The sequence below is a fragment of the Oncorhynchus masou genome, chromosome 29 (assembly GCF_036934945.1).
Source record: "Oncorhynchus masou masou isolate Uvic2021 chromosome 29, UVic_Omas_1.1, whole genome shotgun sequence".
Lineage (NCBI taxonomy): Eukaryota > Metazoa > Chordata > Actinopteri > Salmoniformes > Salmonidae > Oncorhynchus > Oncorhynchus masou.
In genome coordinates, this window is record NC_088240.1 from 15,909,939 (window position 1) to 15,932,116 (window position 22,178).

The following is a 22,178-nucleotide window of genomic DNA, read 5'->3' on the forward strand; positions in this document are numbered from 1 at the left end:
ATCAATTCCTGAATTGACTGCCTTCAATTCAAATTGCACCCAACCCTGTTCCGTAAAAGTATTTAATGCAAAAAAGTTTTGTAAATCTGAGTGATTAGAGAAAACAGCATACACGTGAAAGCCCCCAAAAACAGGTTTGAGATCCTCTGTATAGCAGAGGTCACAGCTGCCCCCCATCATGACTTTGAGACATGAACATACATACACAACATCATATGAAACACCAGAGTGTTGCCTCATGAGTGTTGCATCATATCATTGGCCTTACAAGAATATGAGCATTGACTACATCTCAAATAACACGCTATTCCCACCCAATTCCCACTCAATTCCCACCCAATACCCACTCAATTCCCACCCTATTCCCACCCAATTCCCATCCTATTCCCATCCAATTCCCATCCTATTCCCACCCTATTCCCATCCTATTCCCACCCTATTCCCACCCAATTCCCATCCTATTCCCACCCTATTCCCATCCTATTCCCATCCTATTCCCATCCTATTCCCATCCTATTCCCATCCTATTCCCACCCTATTCCCACCCTATTCCCATCCTATTCCCACCCTATTCCCATCCTAATCCCCATTCCCATCCTATTCCCACCCTATTCCCACCCTATTCCCACCCAATTCCCATCCTATTCCCACCCTATTCCCACCCTATTCCCTATTCCCACCCAATTCCCATCCTATTCCCACCCTATTCCCACCCTATTCCCACCCTATTCCCACCCTATTCCCAACCTATTCTCACCCTATTCCCACCCTATTCCCATCCTATTCCCACCCAATTCCCATCCTATTCCCACCCTATTCCCACCCTATTCCCACCCTATTCCCAACCTATTCTCACTCTATTCCCACCCAATTCCCACCCTATTCCCACCCAATTCCCATCCTATTCCCACCCTATTCCCACCCTATTCCCACCCTATTCCCAACCTATTCTCACTCTATTCCCATCCTATTCCCACCCTATTCCCATCCTATTCCCATCCTATTCCCACCCTATTCCCATCCTATTCCCACCCTATTCCCACCCAATACCCACTCAATTCCCACCCTATTCCCACCCAATTCCCATCCTATTCCCACCCTATTCCCATCCTATTCCCACCCTATTCCCACCCTATTCCCATCCTATTCCCACCCTATTCCCATCCTATTCCCACCCTATTCCCACCCTATTCCCATCCTATTCTCACCCTATTCCCACCCTGTTCCCATCCTATTCCCATCCTATTCCCACCCAATTCCCATCCTATTCCCACCCTATTCCCATCCTATTCCCAACCTATTCTCACCCTATTCTCACCCTATTCCCACCCTATTCCCACCCAATTCCAGTAGACGACTCTACCCACTTGTAACCACCTCAACTCTTTCTCACTCGTAAGTGTGCAGACAGAAAGGCAGACATACTATTAAAACAACATGAAATAAACATAAGCCTATACATCTCAACATGTGCCACAAAAACACATAACATCCATCAAATCAATAAAGAATATATTTATCCGTCAAAATTCGGGGCTCATATATATTAAAATAACCTACGCTCACATATATTAAATCGGAACAGCTCAGTGTTCCGAACCAAACTTGACACACACTTCATTAATTGTTATAATAATAAATTATTAATTATTAAGACATCTACACATCCAGAGACCAAATTGATTACACAGCTAGTTCATTGTAAGCTAACATCATATATATGGACACAAAAGTCTGAGATATCATCCATGAAGCAGGGATGCAAATGAAAGGCTAAAAGTTAGCTCTAAATGCTCTTACAATGTTATATCAACATATCTTCTCTATATGTGTGTAGCTTGGGTATTTACAGCGGTGATCAAAAACATTATGAAAATACAGTGTATGCTGGCTACTGTATATCTTTAAATATGGGTTAATCATTTCATACAAATCTGTGCATTGCTTTTTAAATGCTAGGCCCTGTATGGAGCATGCCAGACCACAAGGGGGTGCTGTGAGAGGACAGTGAGACAAAGACTGCTAAGGGGCAGGATGATGTTGGCGCTAAGCACTGATGCAGGGTCAGATATCCATTCATCACCCTAATAGTTAAGTTTAGCATCAAGGCTTCATGTTACCTGTTCCTAGATATGTCCCTAAGGACAACTTCTACCCAAAGTGTTAGAGATGGCTAAACTTGTAATATGGAGCAGGATTAAGTTGCCCATAGATGCTTAACCAAGGTCAGTGTTGCATTGGGGAGGGTAAGCTGATTTTTACATAAGTGCTTACTAGAAACTTCCAACTGCAGCCTGAGTCCCTCAGTGGAGTTGAAGGTACTGTGCGAAAGTCTTCATGGCACAGTATCAAGTTAAGGAATGGTACCTCTTTACGAGAGAGAGAGAGAGAGAGAGAGAGAGAGAGAGAGGGAGAGAGAGAGAGAGAGAGAGAGAGGGAGAGAGAGAGGGAGAGAGAGAAGAGTTTTAGTGATGCAGTGTGCTAGTGTTGTGGGGATCTTCTGTCCCAGTCTACCAAGGTGCTGTTCTCCCTCTCCTCTTCATCTCCCTACAAACAAACAACCACCACATAGGCTCTTAGACAACTATAGATGTGTCTGCATATATAATGTATGTGTGTGTGTGGTCCTCTGTCGCTCAGTTGGCAGAGCATGGCCCAGGATAGTGTGTTTGAGAGAGAGAGAGAGAGAGAGAGAGAGAGAGAGAGAGAGAGAGAGAGAGAGAGAGAGAGAGAGAGAGGGAGGAGGGAGAGAGAGAGAGAGAGAGAGAGAGAGAGAGAGAGAGAGAGGGAGAGAGAGAGAGAGAGGGAGAGAGAGAGAGAGGAGAGAGAGAGAGAGAGAGAGAGAGAGAGAGAGAGAGAGGGAGAGAGAGAGAGAGGGGAGAGAGAAGATTCCCGGGACCAACTGTGCATATGCACTGCATGACTATAAATTGCTTTGGATAGAAATATCTGCTGTATTTGACATTAGTGTGTGTGTGTGTGTGTGTGTGTGTGTGTGTGTGTGTGTGTGTGTGTGTGTGTGTGTGTGTGTGTGTGTGTGTGTGTGTGTGTGTGTGTGTGTGTGTGTGTGTGTGTGTGTGTGTGTGTGTGTGTGTGTGTGTGTGTGTGTGATAGAGTAGCCACTTACCTGCTCTCCCTGCTACACCATCTCATACTGATTAGCAGTAATGATCCTGGACAGACAGCAGGCCAGCAACATGCCAATCAACTGAGAGAGAGAGAGAGAGACAGAGAGAGAGAGAAGAAAGGGGGTGATAGATGTGTAGAGACGTGATATAATTGAACTTTAGATTATAGTGAACCTTAGACACAGCACTGCTATCATCAGACAACACATTCTCTATCTCACTTGTGAGAAGGCAATTCCAAATGTTACTCCCGCGATGATGGCCATGTTGGTCTCAAGGAAGGAGGTTACCAGTTCATAACAGCCCTAAAACACAAAAAACACAGGGGATGGGATAGTATGTAACATATGGGGACGGGATAGTGTGTAACACAGGGTACTGGTTTGTCTGTAACACAGTGGACGGGTTAGTGTGTAACACACAGACCTGCTGGTAGACCTTGGTGTGGTTTATGGTGGTGTTGCGGAGGTCCTGAGGGCTGCAGTCAGAGGAGTTGGAGCAGCAGCTCAGGGGAAAACCGTTAGCAGGGTAGTACACACTGCCCAACCAGCTGGTGTAGTTGTTCACCCCACAGCAATGCAGCTGGAGAGAGACACACATAGACCTGATTGAATTTTTGTATTGTTGTGACAATAGTAGTTTTGTTGATGTTGTCGTTGTTGATGTTGTTGTTGTGACTCACGCTGCTTTGGACGTTGTCCACAGCCAGGCTCTTCTCATCCTCAGCATCATAATTCAACACGGCGTCAGTATACGTCCTCAGGAAGGTACCTTTTATCTGTGGACACACACAGCATATGTTTTACTATTCATTAAAGTCCTATTTTCCCTAACTGTAAACCTAATTGTAACCCTAACCCAATAGCCTTTGTCCTCGTGTGGACCTGGGAAATGTCCCCACAAGGGAACATTTTCCTGGTTTTCCTATCCTTGTGGGGACTGTTGGGGTACCCACAAGGATAGTAATAAAAGCCCCCCCCACACATACAGTGTTGTAGAACTAACTGTGTGGGGGCACAAAATTCTGTCCCATTCCAAATCCTATTTTCCCTAACCCCTAAACCTAACTCTTACCTTAACCTTAACATTAACCCTAACCCCAAAACCTAACCTTAACCCTAAACCTAACCCTAATTCTAACCCTAACCTTAACCCTGAACCCAGTAGAAATAGAATTTGACCTTGTGGGGACTAACACAATGTCCCCAGTTGGTCAAATATATATATATATATATATATTTTTTTTTTGTGGGGACTTCTGGTCCCCAAATGTATAGTTAAACACGTCCACACACACACGTATCTCTACTGGCAGGTACTCAGCTGAGATGGGTCCAGATGAACTGTGGGTAATGTAGTTCAAATAGAAAAACTGACCTCATGACGAAAAACAAAGCCAGAGATCCCAGCCACCAACTCAGCTAGGAACACCAGGGACAAGAACATTACATACTGCAGAGAGATAGAGAGAAAGAGAGAAGGGGGAGAAAGAGGTGGAAATAAAAAATAAATAAGCTACATATACAGAGAGGTTGTGTGTGATGGGGACAGGCTAGTGATGGGGACAGGCTAGTGATGGGGACAGGCTAGTAATGGGGACAGGCTGGTAATGGGGACAGGCTAGTAATGGTGACAGGCTAGTAATGGGGACAGGCTAGTAATGGGGACAGGCTAGTAATGGTGACAGGCTAGTAATGGTGACAGGCTAGTAATGGGGACAGGCTAGTAATGGGGACAGGCTAGTAATGGGGACAGGCTAGTAATGGGGACAGGCTAGTAATGGGGACAGGCTAGTAAGTAATGGGGACAGGCTAGTAATGGGGACAGGCTAGTAATGGGGACAGGCTAATGGGGACAGGCTAGTAATGGGGACAGGCTAGTAATGGGGACAGGCTAGTAATGGGGACATGGGGACAGGCTAGTGATGGGGACAGGCTAGTGATGGGGACAGGGTGACAGGCTAGTGATGGTGACAGGACTAGTGATGGGGACAGGCTAGTGATGGGGACAGGCTAGTGATGGGGACAGGCTAGTGATGGGGACAGGCTAGTGATGGGGACAGGCTAGTGATGGGGACAGGCTAGTGATGGTAACAGGCTAGTGATGGTGACAGGCTAGTGATGGTGACAGGCTAGTGATGGGGACAGGCTAGTGATGGTGACAGGCTAGTAATGGGGACAGGCTAGTGATGGTAACAGGCTAGTGATGGTGACAGGCTAGTGATGGGGACAGGCTAGTGATGGTGACAGGCTAGTGATGGGGACAGGCTAGTGAGAAGTATGTGTTATGTCGATAATTAGCACTGTGTTTCTCTAACTCCACTCTATTAATCAGCATTAAACAATTCTAGTGTGTGTGTGTGTGTGTGTTTGCCTGTACACTCCTCTTCCTCTCCTCACCAGTTTGAGCATCCATGGGCTCCCCCTGCAGGTGGCGAAGCATCCGAACAGGCCAAAGACGATGATGACAGTCCCAGTGCCGATGAGGACATACGGAGCGTTGGTGGTGTTCTCAGCTATCAGAGAGATATACGGGCCGATCATAAACTTCCCCCATACTCCCACTGCCAAGAGGATCGCTCCTGTGATCTGGAGAAGAGAAGGAAGGAGATAGAGAGAGAGAGAGGGAAAGGAGATGATGGTGGGGGAGAAGAGATAGGAGAGAATATGAGAGAGAGAGAGAGAGAGAGAGAGAGAGAGAGAGAGAGAGAGAGAGAGAGAGAGAGAGAGAGAGAGAGAGAGAGAGAGAGAGAGGAGATGAGAGAGAGAGAGAGAGAGAGAGAGAGAGAGAGAGAGAGAGAGAGAGAGAGAGAGAGAGAGAGAGAGAGAGAGAGAGAGAGAGAGAGAGAGAGAGAGAGAGAGAGAGAGAGAGAGATGTTGATATCCAGAGGTACACTATTACACTATTCAGCCAGCAGAATGCAGTGTTGCTTAGGTCTACCGAAGGTGCGGAGTGAACATTAGAGAACACCACCATGTTGCTCAACAATGCAGAGCCCTCTTGCCTCTCTGTAGTGTGGTAGAATAAAGTTGCCGTTAGACTCATATATAAGATCAGTTGAGTGTAATTGATAACAGGTTTAAATGTAGATATGTGACCATTAGATCAACCTTTCAGATTGTCCTTTCTGACCAAGGAGTAAACCGCAGTTGTTTCTAAGTGTGAGAACAGAAAGGGGAGGGCAGAGAGAGATAGAGAGAGAGAGAGAGAGAAGGGATGGGGAAGAGTTCGAAGGCAAATGGATATTTTGATACTTTCTTGTGGAACATGACAACCCCCCCCCACACACACACACACACACACACACACACGGAGCGAATCAAAAGGACCCATTGATCCAGAGTGGGCCGCTTCCTTCTGTTACTCTGCTCTTAGCATTTGTAATGAAGGCCTGTCATAAAGGAGTGTGTTGTGTGAGCCAGCTAAAAGCCCCTGTTCACCAGCTGGGGGGGGCTGCTTTTTTGTGACGGGTACAGTTGAGGGGCCGATCTGTCAAAGACACTCTACTAGCAGAGCCTGGTGCCAAACCATCTTCATCTCCCCAGTGCCCCTCAGAGAGGTCCATCTCTGCTGCCTGGTGCTGCCATGCTGCAGGACTGCACACACACGGCATGTAATCAGACCCACACGCACAGCACGCAAATACACAAAAACAATGTGACATAGTTTATTGGCAGGTGTATGGGCCCAATTGTGATCTAAATGAATTACCATTACCTGAATGAGGTGCAGTGCTGGGCCCGGTTTCCCGATACTGATTGAACTTAAGGTTCCAAGTGTTTTAACGATGCATCTTTCCTACAACTGCCGAAGATGTAACATTCGTTTCCCAAAACACCACACACAGAGAGCGTTTGCTAAAAGGTGCTACATGGTCAATCCGAAGTCTTCATTGGCCGTGCAGCATTTATGGTGATACGGCCACTGCAGAGGTCAGGGCAATCACACTTCACGGAGCAGCACAGAGCTGTTGTGAAGGAAGTTGTCAAGGAAGTGAGTTTGTGTTTATACAGGACCTCCCACCCCCACCTACCGTCAACCAATCATGTCAATGCAGAGACATAAGGAGCCCTCCACATTGTTCCAAAATTTGGGAGGCGCACGGCAACGCGTTAGTGCTGGTCTGGGCCAAACACGTTTCAAGTTGTATTGGTGGTATGTGCAGGATACACACAGTATACACAGTCCAACGAAATGATTACTTACACCAGTGGAGGCTGCTGATGGGAGGATGGCTCATAATAATGGCTGGAATGGAGCAAATGGAATCGCATAAAACACATGAAACTATGTGATGTGTGTATTTGATACCATTCCACTAATTCCGCTCCAGTCATTACCACGAGCCCGTGCTCCCCAATTAAGATGCCACCAACCTCCTGTGACTTGCAGGTTCCTTCTCGACAATGCAACAACAATAAGAAATAATAAAATATAAGAATACTACGAACATAAAGAAAATGTCTCAGTATTTTGGGATGGAAGAACACTGGGAGAGGAGTCAGAGACAGAGACTGCTTGGCTGACAGGGCCAGAGTTAGACTGTCTCCATGGTAACAGACATTTATCTCTGAGGTGCTGCAGTATCCAAGCAGAGCTCAGCCTGAACATACAGAAACCCTCCCTCTCCTCCTCCTCTCTTTCTCACTCCAACCTTGTATGAACAGTAGGAGGCAAAGCCCCTCCCCCCATAAGTCTAGATGCACTTACTGCCGACCAAACCTGGACTGTTCTTTACTAATTAAAAGACTGAGGTCTTTAGAGACTGAGGTCCCTGAACTAAATCAATAACATTTCCCTCTTATCTTGGAATATGTTTATAACTTAAGCATTCGTAAGTAATGACTCCAGTCCAGTGCAGAGAGCTCAGTCTAGTAATGACTCCAGTCCAGAGAGCTCAGTCTAGTAATGACTCCAGTCCAGAGAGCTCAGTCTAGTAATGACTCCAGTCCAGAGAGCTCAGTCTAGTAATGACTCCAGTCCAGAGAGCTGTCTAGTAATGACTCCAGTCCAGAGAGCTGTCTAGTAATGCCTCCAGTCCAGAGAGCTCAGTCTAGTAATGACTCCAGTCCAGTCCATAGAGCTCAGCCTAGTAATGACTCCAGTACAGTCCAGAGAGCTCAGTCTAGTAATGACTCCAGTCCAGTCCAGAGAGCTCAGTCTAGTAATGACTCCAGTACAGTCCAGAGTGCTCAGCCTAGTAATGACTCCAGTCCAGTCCAGAGAGCTCAGTCTAGTAATGACTCCAGTCCAGAGAGCTCAGTCTAGTAATGACTCCAGTACAGTCCAGAGTGCTCAGTCTAGTAATGACTCCAGTCCAGTCCAGAGAGCTCAGTCTAGTAATGACTCCAGTACAGTCCAGAGTGCTCAGCCTAGTAATGACTCCAGTACAGTCCAGAGAGCTCAGCCTAGTAATGACTCCAGTCCAGAGAGCTCAGTCTAGTAATGATTCCAGTCCAGTCCAGAGAGCTCAGTCTAGTAATGACTCTAGTCCAGTCCAGAGAGCTGTCTAGTAATGACTCTAGTCCAGTCCAGAGAGCTCAGCCTAGTAATGACTCCAGTCCAGAGAGCTCAGCCTAGTAATGACTCCAGTCCAGTCCAGAGAGCTCAGCCTAGTAATGACTCCAGTCCAGTCCAGAGTGCTCAGCCTAGAAATGACTCCAGTCCAGTCCAGAGTGCTCAGCCTAGTAATGACTCCAGTCCAGTCCAGTGTGCTCAGCCTAGTAATGCCTCCAGTCCAGTCCAGAGAGCTCAGTCTAGTAATGACTCCAGTCCAGAGAGCTCAGCCTAGTAATTACTCCAGTCCAGAGAGCTCAGCCTTGTAATGACTCCAGTCCAGAGTGCTCAGCCTAGAAATGACTCCAGTCCAGAGTGCTCAGCCTAGAAATGACTCCAGTCCAGAGTGCTCAGCCTAGAAATGACTCCAGTCCAGTCCAGAGTGCTCAGCCTAGTAATGACTCCAGTCCAGAGTGCTCAGCCTAGAAATGACTCCAGTCCAGTCCAGAGTGCTCAGCCTAGTAATTACTCCAGTCCAGAGTGCTCAGCCTTGTAATGACTCCAGTCCAGTCCAGTGTGCTCAGCCTAGTAATGACTCCAGTCCAGTCCAGAGAGCTCAGTCTAGTAATGACTCCAGTCCAGAGAGCTCAGCCTAGTAATGACTCCAGTCCAGAGTGCTCAGCCTAGTAATTACTCCAGTCCAGAGTGCTCAGCCTTGTAATGACTCCAGTACAATCCGGAGGGTTCTGTATGGTAATGAGTTGAAACTAACATGAACACTGCATTAATGATTCAATATCAGATCTCCCTCTGTACTATAGCTGGTATTACATACTGTACAGTATTTTGCCAATCCATCACTCTTAAAGGCCTTGCTGTTCTCTGTGTGTAGGGAACTTAACAGATAATCAATTAGGCAAATCTCCTGGCCTGTGTGTGGGCTGGTACTAATGGCCATGCAGAAGAGCCGGAACTGTCTGGCATCCTTATAAGAACACTGCCTAGATAATGGTTTATTCCTCAAACCAATTATTGCTGATATTCACCTAATATCTTATTTACCAAGAAAAACTTGGTTGTTTCTATAAACAGAAAAACTTTTAGTTAGCAGATGATCATACATTACCATATTACCAAGGGATTTTGAAGTAAACTTTTTTCTGGAATAGATTTTAGAAAATCATGAGTTATTAGGTTAGCATGCACGTACACACACACACACACACACACACACACACACACACACACACACACACACACACACACACACACACACACACACACACACACACACACACACTACAGTTGAGACGGGGAGACAGTCACATAGTCACGTGTTCATGGCAGCGTTTCTGTGGTGAGGTGACAACAGGACTGTCACGTTCTGACCTTTATTTCCTTTGTTTTGACATTATTTAGTATGGTCAGGGCGTGAGTTGGGGTGGGCAGTCTATGTTTGTTTTTCTATGATTTGGGTATTTCTATGTTTCGGCCAAGTATGGTTCTCAATCAGAGGCAGGTGTCGTTAGTTGTCTCTGATTGAGAATCATACTTAGGTAGCCTGGGTTTCACTGTGTGTTTGTGGGTGATTGTTCCTGTCTCTGTGTTTGCACCAGATAGGGCTGTTTTGATTTTTTCACATTTCTTGTTTTGTTAGTTTATTCATGTATAGTGTCTTTATTAAAGTACCATGAATAACCACCACGCTGCGTTTTGGTCCACCTCTCCTTCACCAAAAGAAAACCGTTACAGAATCACCCACCACAACAGGACCAAGCGGCGTGGTAACGGGCAGCAGCAGGAGCAGCGCGATAAAGACTTCTGGACTTGGGAAGAAATCCTCGACGGGAGAGGACCCTGGGCAAAACCAGGGGAGTGTCGCCGTCCCAAGGTGCAGCAGGAGAAGAGGCAACAGGAGCAGCGCGAGGAGGAATGGACATGGGAGGACGAATTGGACGGAAAGGGACCCTGGGCACAGCCAGGAGAATATCGCCGCCCCAAAGAAGAGCCTGAGGCGGCGTAGGTGGAGCGGCGCTGGCATGAGGAGGCAGCACGGCGGCGTGGATGGAAGCCCGAGAGTCAGCCCCAAAAATGTCTTGGAGGAGGCACACAGGAAGTGTAGCGAAGCCAGGTAGGAGACCTGCACCAACTTCCTGTGCTTACCGGGGGGCGAGAGAGACCGGGAAGGCACTGTGTTATGTGGTGGAGCGCACGGTGTCCCCAGTGCAGGTGCATAGCCCGGTGCGGTACATACCAGCTCCGCATATCGGCCAGGCTAGAGTGAGCATCGAGCCAAGAGCCATGAAGCCGGCTCTATGCATCTGGTCCCCAGTGCGTCTCCTTGGACCGGCTTACATGGCACCAGCCTTGCGCACAGTGTCCCCGGTTCGCCTGCATAGCCCAGTGCGGGCTATTCCACCTCGCCGCACTGGCAGGGCGACCAGGAGCATTCAACCGGGTAAGGTGGGCAGGCTCGGTGCTCAAGAGCTCCAGTGCGCCTGCACGGTCCGGACTATCCGGTACCACCTCCACGCACCAGCCCTCCAGTGGCAGCCCCCCGCACCAGGCTGTCTCCCCGTCTCATCCCTACAGGTGCTCCCGCCTGTCCAGCGCTGCCAGAGCCTTCCTCCTCTCCAGCGCAGCCAGAGCTCCCGCCCCTCATTCCAGAGGCGCCAGAGCTCCTCAGTCCAGCGCTGCTAGAGCCTTCCTCCTCTCCAGCGCTGCCGGAGTCTCCCACCTGTTCGGCGCTGCCAGAGCTCCCGCCCCTCAGTCCAGAGGCGCTAGAGCCCCTCATTCCAGAGGCGCCAGAGCTACTCAGTCCAGCGCTGTCAGAGCCTTCCTCTCCAGCGTTGCCGGAGCTACCCGTCTGCCCAGCGCCATCTGAGCCACCCGTCTGCCCAGCGCCGCCTGAGCCACCCATCTGTCCAGCGCCGCCTGAGCCACCCGTCTGTCCAGCGCCGCCTGAGCCACCCGTCTGTCCAGCGCCGCCTGAGCCACCCGTCTGTCCAGCGCCGCCTGAGCCACCCGTCTGTCCAGCGCCGCCTGAGCCACCCGTCTGTCCAGCGCCGCCTGAGCCACCCGTCTGTCCAGCGCCGCCTGAGCCACCCGTCTGTCCAGCGCCGCCTGAGCCACCCGTCTGTCCAGCGCCGCCTGAGCCACCCGTCTGCCCAGCGCCACCTGAGCCACCCATCTGAGGAGACTGAATCCTTGTCAGGCAAGCTGGGCCATGTTCTTTACCCATTTTGTGTTTACCTTGTCCTACAGACCAGTTTCCCAGAATATGACGGCAGACGCACTGTCCCGGCTGTATGACACAGAGGAGCGGCCCATGGACCAGACTCCCATACTCCCGGCTTCCTGCCTGGTAGTGCCGGTCGTGTGGGAGCTGGACGCGGACATTGAGCAGGCGTTGCGTACAGGGCCAGCTCCCCTCCAGTGTCCGTCGGGCGTCTGTACGTTCCGTCTGCTGTCGGTGACCAGTTGATCTATTAGGCCCACATGTCACCCTCCTCTGGTCATCTGGGGATCGGTCGGACGGTGCGCTGTCTGGCTGGGAAGTATTGGTGGCCCACCTTGGCAAAGGACGTGAGGGTTTATGTTTCCTCCTGCTCGGTGTGCGCCCAGTGTAAGGCTCCTAGACCCCCGACCAGAGATAAGCTACATCTGTTACCCATTCCACAACGGCCTCGGTCACACCTGTCGGTGGATTTTCTGACGGATCTTCCTTCCTCACAGGGAAACACCAAGATCCTGGTCGTTGTGGATCGTTTCTCTAAGTCCTGTCGTCTCCTCCCTCTGCCCGGACTCCCTACAGCCCTACAAACTGCAGAGGCCCTGTTTACACACATCTTCCGGCACTACCGGGTGCCTGAGGATATAGTGTCTGATCGAGGTCCCCAGTTCACTTTGAGAGTCTGTGGGTCTCGATCAGCCTCACCTCAGGTGTTCACCCCGAGAGTAATGGGCAGGTTGAAAGAGAGAACCAGGGTTTGGGCACTGGTGGGGGAGTGGGCGGCGTTCGTGCCCTGGGCAGAGATGGTGTGTATTGGGCTACCAGACGGTTTTGGCACTGTGGCATCAGTCAGACCGAGGCTCCTGCGGTGGACGATTGGTTCAGGCGCGCAGAGGAGACATGGGAAGCCGCCTATGGTCCCCTCCAGCAGGCTGCGCTGTGCCAAAAGGCCAGCGCGGCCCGTCACCGCAGTGAAGCCCGGATGTTCACACTGGGGGACTGGGTCTGGCTCCCTACCCGAAACCTACCACGGTTTGTGGGGCCATTCAATGTCCTGAGGAGACTGAACGAGGTGTCTTACAGGTTACAGTTTCCCCCCGATTACCATATTAACCCCTCGTTCCATGTGTCTCTCCTCAGGCAGGTGGTGCGTTGATCCACTCCAGGAGTCTGAGGTGCGGGAGGTTCCTCCGCTCCCTCTGGACTTTGAGGAGGCCCCGGTGTACTCCGTCCGTTCCATCCTGGATTCGAGGTGTTGAGCGAGGGGCTTACGTACCTCGTGGAGTGGGAGGGCTACGGTCCGGAGGAGAGGTGCTGGGTTCCGGTGGCGGATGTGTTGGACCCTGAACTGCTGCGGGAGTTCCACCGTCGCCGCGCCGTGTGTCAATGGTGGAGGGGGGGGGGGGGGGGGGGGTACTGTCACGACTTCCCCCAAAGTCGGCTCCTCTCCTTGTTCGGGCGGCGTTCAGCGGTCGACGCCACCGGCTTTCTAGCCATCGCCACTCCATTTTTCATTGATCCATTTGTTTTGTCTTGATCCCTGCACACCTCGTTTACATTCCCTAATTTCACTGCATGTATTTAGTCCTCTGTTCCCCCTCATGTCTTTGTGTGATACTGTTTGTGATATGAATTATTTTGTGACCTGCCAGACTGGTGTTCTGTTATTCCGTGTTGTTCACAAGGCATGTTTATTTGTTAAACATAAGTTTTGTGACTGCGTGTTTTTTTACGTTTGCCAATTGGCTGGAGGTTTTGAAGCAGTTGCTTTTGGTTTCTCCTGCCTCAATAAAGTGTGCGACTGTTCACAACCTTTTGCTCTCCTGCACCTGACTTCACTACCAGTACGCACACCATTGACAGTCCTAATGAAAGGTGAATTTACAGTTGAAGTCGGAAGTTTACATACACCTTAGCCAAGTACATTTAAACTCAGTTTTTCACAATTCCTGACATTTAATCCAAGTACATATTCCCTGTTTTAGGTCAGTTAGGATCACCATTTTATTTTAAGAATGTGAAATGTAAAAATAATAGTAGAGAGAATAATTTATTTCAGCTTTCATTTCTTTCATCACATTCCCAGTGGGTCAGAAATTTACATACACTCAATTAGTATTTGGTAGCATTGCTGTTAAATTGTTTAACTTGGGACAAACGTTTTGGGTAGCCTTCCACAAGCTTCCCACAATAAGTTGGGTGAATTTTGGCCCATTCCTCCTGACAGAGCTGGTTGACATTGCGGGCACACACTTTTTCAGTTCTGCCCACAAATTGTCTATGGGATTGAGATCAAGGTTTTGTGGTGGCCACTCCAATACATTTTGGCACAACTTTGAAAGTATGCTTAGGCTCATTGTCCATTTGGAAGAACCCATTTGCGACCAAGATTTAACTTCCTGACTGATGTCTGGAGATTTTGCTTCAATATATCCACATAATTTTCCTGCCTCATGATGCCATTCTATTTTGAGAAGTGCTCCAGTCCTTCCTGCAGCAAAGCACCCCCACAACATGATGCTGCCACCCCTGTGCTTCACAGTTGGGATCGTGTTCTTCGGCTTGCAAGCCTCCCATTTTTCCTCCAAACATAATGATGGTCATTATGGTCAAGCAGTTCTATTTTTGTTTCATCAGACCAGAGAACATTTCTCCAAAAAGTATGATATTTGTCCCCATGTGCAGTTGTAAACCGTAGTCTGGCTTTTTTATGGCGGTTTTTGAGCAGTGGCTTCTTCCTTGATGAGCGGCCTTTCAGGTTATGTCGATATAAGACTCGTTTTACTGTGGATATAGATACTTTTGCACTTGTTTCCTCCAGCATCTTCACAATGTCCTTTGCTGTTGTTCTGGGATTGATTTGCATTTTTCGCAGCAAAGTACGTTCATCTCTAGGAGACAGAACGCGTCTCCTTCCTGAGCGGTATGATGGATGTGGTTCCATGGTGTTTATACTTGCGTACTATTGTTTGTACGTGGTACGTTCAGGCATTTGGAAATTGCTGCCAAGGATGTACCAGACTTGTGGAGGTCTACAATTTTTTCTGATTGCTTTTGATTTTCCCATGATGTCAAGCAGAGGCACTGAGTTTGAAGTTAGGCCTTGAAATACATCCACAGGTACACCTGCAATTGACTCAAATTATTTAAATTCGCCTATCAGAAGCTTCTAAAGCCATGACATAATTTTCAGGAGTTTTCCAAGCTGTTTAAAGGCACAGTCAACTTAGTGTATGTAAACTTCTGACCCACTGGAATTGTGATACAGTGAATTATAAGTTAAATAATCTGTCTGTAAAAGATTGTTGGAAAAATTACTTGTGTCATGCACAAAGTAGATGTCCTAACCGACTTGCCAAAACTATAGTTTTTTAACAAGAAATGTGTGGAGTGGTTGAAAAACGAGTTTTAATGACTCCAACCTAAGTGTATGTAAACTTCCGACTTCAACTGTATCTTCCAGCATCTTGTGGAAAGCAGGCCGAACCAGGTTCTTCTAGGATTTTGCCTGTGCTTAGTTCCATTCCATTTATTTTGTATGCTGAAAAACTCCCCAGTCCATAACGATTACAAGCATTACCATAATATGATGCAGCCACCACTGTGCTTGAAAACCTGGAGAATGGTACTCAGTAATCTGTTGTATTGGATTTTCCCCAAACATAACACTTTGTATTCAGGAAAAAAAAGTATTGCTTTGCCACATTTTTAGCAGTATTACTTTAGTGCCTTGTTGCAAACAGGTATTCTGCACAGGCTTCCTTCTTTTCACTCTATCAATTAGGTTAGTATTGTGGAGTAACTCAAATGTTGTTGATCCAACCTCAGTTTTGTCCTATCGCAGCCATTAAGCTCTAACTGTTTTAAAGACACACCTGGACTGAGCAGTTTCCTTCCTCTCCGGCAACTGAGTTAGGAAGGACGCCTGTATCTTTGTAGTGACTGGGTGTATTGATACACCATCCAAAGTGTAATTAATAACTTAACCATGTTAAGCAAATGTTGACTCCTGAACTTATTTAGGCTTGCCATAACAAAGGGGTTGAATACTTATTGACTCAAGATTTTTTTCACTTTGACATTATGGGGAATTATGTGTAGGTCAGAGACAAAAAAATCTCAATTTAAACCATTTAAAATTCAGACTGTAACACAACAAAATGTGGAAAAAGTCAAAGGATGTGAATACTTTCTGAAAGTACAGTCTAGCCTTGTCTTTATATTATAAACATCCTTCCATCTATTGTATCAATATTCAGGCCAGAAGCTAGATTAGATTGTGGGTTTGTCTGCTTACAATATAACTGATGTCATCTGTTTAAATCAAAACCCAGGGTCAGGTAGGAGGAAGTGATGATGTTGCTATTGTGACGCATCGACCGATGTAGAAGGTTGCCCTAGTCCCAGATCTAGGATCAGATTACACTAACAATCGGAACCATTACCTAGGACGACGAAGAAAACATTGGATTCTGTATCAGTGGCAACAAGGCAATATCTAACTAATAAAGTCCAATGCAATCTGAGAGATTACACAGAAACCAGCAGCCATGACAACACTGACAAAACCAGTCCCCAATACAATAAGACACAAAACGGATGACCCCTTTCCCACCAGTCCCTAAAAGAGAAATCATGAGTTCTATTTTTAACAGGAACATTAAAACATGTCAGTGTCTCACATACCTCACCGGCATAGGCACCACTTCAAACCACACCGTGTGAACTGGAGTCTGAACCACTCGCCGGAAGACATTAGCGGTCATGACAAGCTGACGACAGTGAAACTCAGGAACAAAACTATCTGAAGAATTTCAAACTACCACCCCTCTGACAGCCCATCTCTAGTTCCCCTGACCCCCCGGAAATGAGACGAGCTGTTGCCCTGCCCCGGTGCTGAGACCACCGATCCAGTCGGCTGCTCCTTCCTGCTGGGGATATGTGATCATATGCAGACTAGGGTGTGGAAGCGTTAAGGCTGCTCTGACTGACCAGACTAAATATAAATGTTAGTATCTATGACAGGCACTAAATGCTTGCTGAGAGACATGTACAGCCTCTGATTTTCTTGTCTCACATGTAAATGCTGATCCGAGGCCAGATTTGAGTTATACTGTATGTCCTTGGGGGTTCAGGTTAGGACTGGGGACAGGGTCGACTGATCCCAGGCCTGAAGGTCTAGGAGGAGCACTGGGAGAAAAGGGTCCATATCAGGGGATATCTTTACATGAAACGTTTTTGATATTCTAGAGAATACAAACCATTTCCAATACATATTTAGAGTTTTGTGGATATGCACCATCTCTTTTAGACAAATATGACATTGGGATTACTCCAAATATCACACATGGCAATATCAATATCCTCAGATATGTCACATCCTATTTTCGCTCTTCATGTTGACAAATACTGACTGTATAAATCACATATCTGTGTTTCCAAGATATGAGGCTATATTGATTCCAGATATGCTTCTCTTGGCTGAGGTCCATATCCGGATGTTGATATGCTTTTTTATCTGCTGAAAATAAGTACAATTTCTGATGCATTTCTGAGTTTTCAGCACATGCTCAATAATTTGGCAAATATAAAATCCATATTTTTCTTTCACGCATTCCCTCCGGATATCATACAGGGTATTGCCTTGACTCATTAGATATCATGGGATAGGCCTATCTGGACATCTTATTTGTTTGATATGTTGACAAATACTGATAGAAGGCATACATAGTATATGTTCTCAGCACATAATGCATATGCTCTTCACTGAGGTCCATATCAGGATCTTGATATGCTTTTTGATATGCTAAATGACAATCTCTGATGCTTATTTGAGTTTTGAGGACATGCTCAATAATTCGACAAAATATTAAATCCATATCATTCTTTCAGACACTAGCTATAATTTTTGTATTCCAATCTGCATAGAGGCGCACGCAAACCGCAAAATAAAAACACTGTAACTGTATTTTCTGCTGTGGAGTTCCAGCTGTCATTTTTTTTAAATTTGGGCGCCATAAATTAGTGTAAATAGTATGTGGTCGAATGGAGAAACAAAGTGAGAAGCTCTTCAGAAAATATGTCAAAGAAGTTAACGCTAAAGAGTAGCAAATTTGAGCTATTTTATTTATCTTGGTAACAAGAATCAAGAATGTTAGCCAGCAACCATTAGGGTTAGCTAGTTCGCTAGGCTTGATGTGGGGTAAAAGCTAACTGGCAGCCTAGCTAGCTAACAAATAACGAAATTGCCTTCCCTTCGGGGAAACATATTTGTACCCAATATCAAACCTCAAGGTGACAGCTAACGTTTTAAAACAATATTTAGGCATATTTTGTATTACTGATTAATATAAGCTATCAAACAAACGCATTGAATTAGCTAGCTAACTTTAGCTTGTTTCAGTTCGTTTTGTTATGAATGGAGCAGGTATTGTAGCTACCTTGTGGTATGGTTATGTGAAATGACAATATTTTATTGCAATATTGACACAATTTTGATTTTATGCATTGGCAGTTTGGAGTGGATCACAACCCAACACCACAGTGCCGGTTTACACTGCGCGGGACCGCTTTTGACCATGTCGCATCCATGTCCATAACAAACAGGGCAGGGTATTGAGGGTGTACACGTTTTATTTTATGTAAAATAAATACAATTCATTTTTTAGCAAAGGTTGGTCTACGTTTGCTTCTTTACAGAAAACTTTTTGTGATTGGAGCTCTGGATTTTATTGCATATTTTAAAACAAATAGCAGAGATGTGCTTTGGAAATAGCAACTTGGATTAAATATGACGATGCCCTCCTTTCCGTGCCCTGTAGCCGACTGTTGAATATTGTGGAAATGCATGCTCAGATATGGCACCTTCATGTGAAGAAGCACAATGATTTTCGGCGCCTGAACAGGTCAAATAATTTGGGCGCTGGACATGGATGAGTCGGATTTAGCTCATTTTTGATCAGATACACGAGGATGAATTACATATAATGTACGGATATCTATTGAGAACGTGGGGTAAAGATTCGTTCATGCCTACGTATAAAGGCTTAGATATGTCAAATATTCTACAAATATGCAAACGGGTGCATGCGCATCAGGTGCATGTCTTGAATTTATCTCATGGCACTCCCGATATCTCCCTGGACTCATGGTTGAAGGGAGATGTCTGATATCAGGATTGGATGCATGTAGAAACTCCCATAATGGAGAATACCCTAGTTCCGTATATGAAATTAAGGAGACGCGTATCTGGAGCATGTCTACTCCTTATATCGAATGAAATGGCAGGTGTCCAGAAACAGATAAAGACATCCCCTGATATTGACCCCTTTCGCCCAGTGGAGCATACCTCCATCCTTGTCTGACAAAGATATCTCAGGATAAGAGCTGCAATTACACCAGATGAGTTTGTTTACCTTCGGATAGCCTATAGAGGGATTGCTTATGTTTTCCTTAGTTCCCCATCTGACTTGATGCCCATGCATCTGCAGGCTACTGTTTGTCATTTAGCCTAATAATATACAGAGGAGTTGGCTAAAGAAACACATGCTATGGTATGACAATGATAGAGAAGTCTCAGGAGACATATAACAACAGTACAGAGCTTGTATAAGAGTGAGTCAGTCAAGACAAACCATTTATCAGAATGCAGACAAATCATTTGAAATGCGATGTTTACAAAGCATCAGGTGCACATCCATCTCGGATGCTAAATCAATGACAAAACAATTGACTGCAACCTATGCATGCTGTAGACTCGACATTGACGAGTGCACTTTCATGCTGCTTCGCACCAAACGATGGACCGACAGAAACCGTTACATGATAACCTCGACTGCTAACCTCTACCCGTCTCTGACTACAGAGCTACTGCGCTCTATATAGCCTAAGCATGAGCATGGCATGTATTGCGGTCAGTGACAACTTCGAAATACAGAGCAACATATCGAGACTTCCTCACGCTGGAGTAAGTGACAATGTACGAAATAAGCCAAACGTTACAGCAGAGGATGTCGCATTTCTCCAAGCGTGTGGGCTTGTTGTAAACATGACCCTGGTAAGAAGTCATTATCACAAAGGCACATATTAATCTGTACTACAAAGGCAGAGGTTGTCTACAAGAATACATATTAAAAAAAACATAAGTACACCCTAGAATTAACTGAATTCCTCGAATTAACTAAATTCATCAAACACATGGGAAAATAACGGTACTTACGGGTAGCCTACAGCTCTGCATCTACAACGACGGAAACGATCTCCCCAAGGCGTTCATTGGGGCAAGGATAAAACAAGGGTAACGTTAACTTACCCAAAACACGAAGGAGTAAACGATGAGGAGGGTTTTGAGAAAGGTTATCACTGGTTTGGTCTCCATTCTGCCCAATGCCCATACAACAGTAAACTGAAAGGACTGTTTCTGCAAGCGTTGCGCTACCGCGACTCTCCGCTGGAGGTCTTTCGGCTGCTGCACCACAGACATTCACAGCGCAACGGCCAATATATTTTTGCTCCATAAGTAGAATTTGATTGCCCCCCTAACCACTGATACAGGCTCAGAAATTATTTCTCCGGAATATTAGGTACGATTTGTTTTGATAATCTGTTCCTAGACCTGGTCTGTGGTTAGGAACAAATACCCGAGAAAATAACACAGCTCGATTATCCCCTCTGGCGGACCTTTCAAGCAGGTGGGTTTCCAAGGGCAGTAGTATAGAGTTTGAATAACATGTTTTGTATAACTAACCCAAGATAGACCACAGCCTGTTGTTTACAATGAGAGCAAATTAACCATAGTGGGCAGAATAAAAAGGAGGTGGGCCGAACCAAGCACGAGATAGCAAGATCCTATTGGCGCGTTCTACTATATATTTGCATATTTCCGTTAAGTAACGCTTGCTCGGTGAAGTGCACAGACGCAATAACTAATGCCCTTGAACTCCTTCTAAATAACGCCTTTTCCCCTTTTTTTTCCTTTGGCAAAGGGTCAAGTCTTTAAAAATTCGTACATTCTATTCGGAACAGTTTATAGTCTTGGGAACAGAAAACTGTATTGAGATCAAATGTTTCATCATAGAGAATATTAGCAAAATTTCGGCCAAAATACATCTCGTGCGATCTTCTCAAATTCACACTTTGTTTGTTATATTATCATCATCTTGAGGATTCTGTTTGGTGCCATTGCACTGGAATACATGCAAATTAAACAGGAAAAGAGTACTACAAGAACTGCCTTACCGAAGTACAGTTCAGGGTCCCTAACGTTAACTGGATCTCTTCCCTCCATTGTAAAAGCCTGTAAGACTCCATGCTGCCCTACATTATCTAGCTATTGTTGGTAAAGTGGGAAAACAACAAAAATGACTGAATTACAAAATGTAAACAAAATATTGGCAACTTTTTATTTTATTTTGATGCACTAGACAATAGTAGGCACATTTACAACCCAATTTGGCTCAGTGTATTATTTATGACAGTTTTATGACCATAACATTACCAAACCAGAAATGGTGGATTGATTGCATTCGTGCAAAACTGAAAGCACAAACCATTGCTTTTAAATCAGGGCAAGGTGACAGGAAACAATTTGTAAGTCGCTCTGGATAAGAGCGTCTGCTAAATGACTTAAATGTAAATGTAAATGAAACATGACCGAATACAAACAGTGTAGCTATTCCCTCCGCAAGGCAATCAAACAAGCTAAGTGTCAGTATAGAGACAAAGTAGAGTCGCAACTCAACAGCTCAGACACGAGAGGTATGTGGCAAGGTCTACAGTCAATCACAGACTATAAAAGGAAAACCAGTCCCGTCACGGACCAGGATGTATTGCTCACAGGCAGACTAAATAACGTCTTTGCTCGCTTTGAGGACAATACAGTGACACTGACACGACCCGCTACCAAATCCTGCGGGATCTCCTACACTGCAGCCGACGTGAGCAAAACATTTAAAAGTGTCAACCCTCGCAAGGCTGCAGGCCCAGACGGCATCCCAGCCGAATCCTCAGAGCATACGCAGACCAGCTGGCTGGTGTGTCTACGGACATATTCAATCAAACCTTATCCCAGTCGGCTGTCCCCACATGCTTCAAGAGGGCCACCATTGTTCCTGTTCCCAAGAAAGCTAAGGTAACTGAGCTAAATGACTACCGCCCCGTAGCACTCACTTCCGTCATCATGAAGTGTTTTGAGAGACTAGTCAAGGACCATATCACCTCCACCCTACCTGACAACCTAGACCCACTCCTTTTCTTACCGCCCCAATAGGTCCACAGACGACGCAATCGCAATCACACTGCACATTTCCCTAACCCATCTGGAC

General features: G+C 46.3%; 1 protein-coding gene across 4 annotated transcripts; it reads right to left on the minus strand.

Annotated features, from left to right (window-relative positions):
- Window positions 1-1,323: 1,323 nt before the first annotated feature.
- LOC135519064 (tetraspanin-7-like) lies at window positions 1,324-20,529 on the minus strand. Of its 4 annotated transcripts, XM_064944115.1 has the most exons (9): window positions 20,168-20,529; window positions 5,528-5,716; window positions 4,506-4,580; window positions 3,811-3,906; window positions 3,555-3,710; window positions 3,350-3,433; window positions 3,128-3,208; window positions 2,515-2,547; window positions 1,324-2,369 (listed from the first exon to the last, which is right to left on the minus strand). In XM_064944115.1, the coding sequence occupies exons 1-7, from the start codon at window positions 20,336-20,338 to the stop codon at window positions 3,140-3,142; spliced, it is 840 nt and encodes a 279-aa protein (XP_064800187.1). In that variant the 5' UTR covers window positions 20,339-20,529; the 3' UTR covers window positions 1,324-2,369; window positions 2,515-2,547; window positions 3,128-3,139. The 4 variants fall into 4 exon arrangements, with proteins under 4 accessions (XP_064800187.1, XP_064800186.1, XP_064800185.1 ...); XM_064944114.1 differs by lacking the exon at window positions 2,515-2,547 and having other exon boundaries at window positions 20,168-20,528; XM_064944113.1 differs by lacking the exon at window positions 1,324-2,369 and having other exon boundaries at window positions 2,426-2,547; window positions 20,168-20,528.
- Window positions 20,530-22,178: the final 1,649 nt, after the last annotated feature.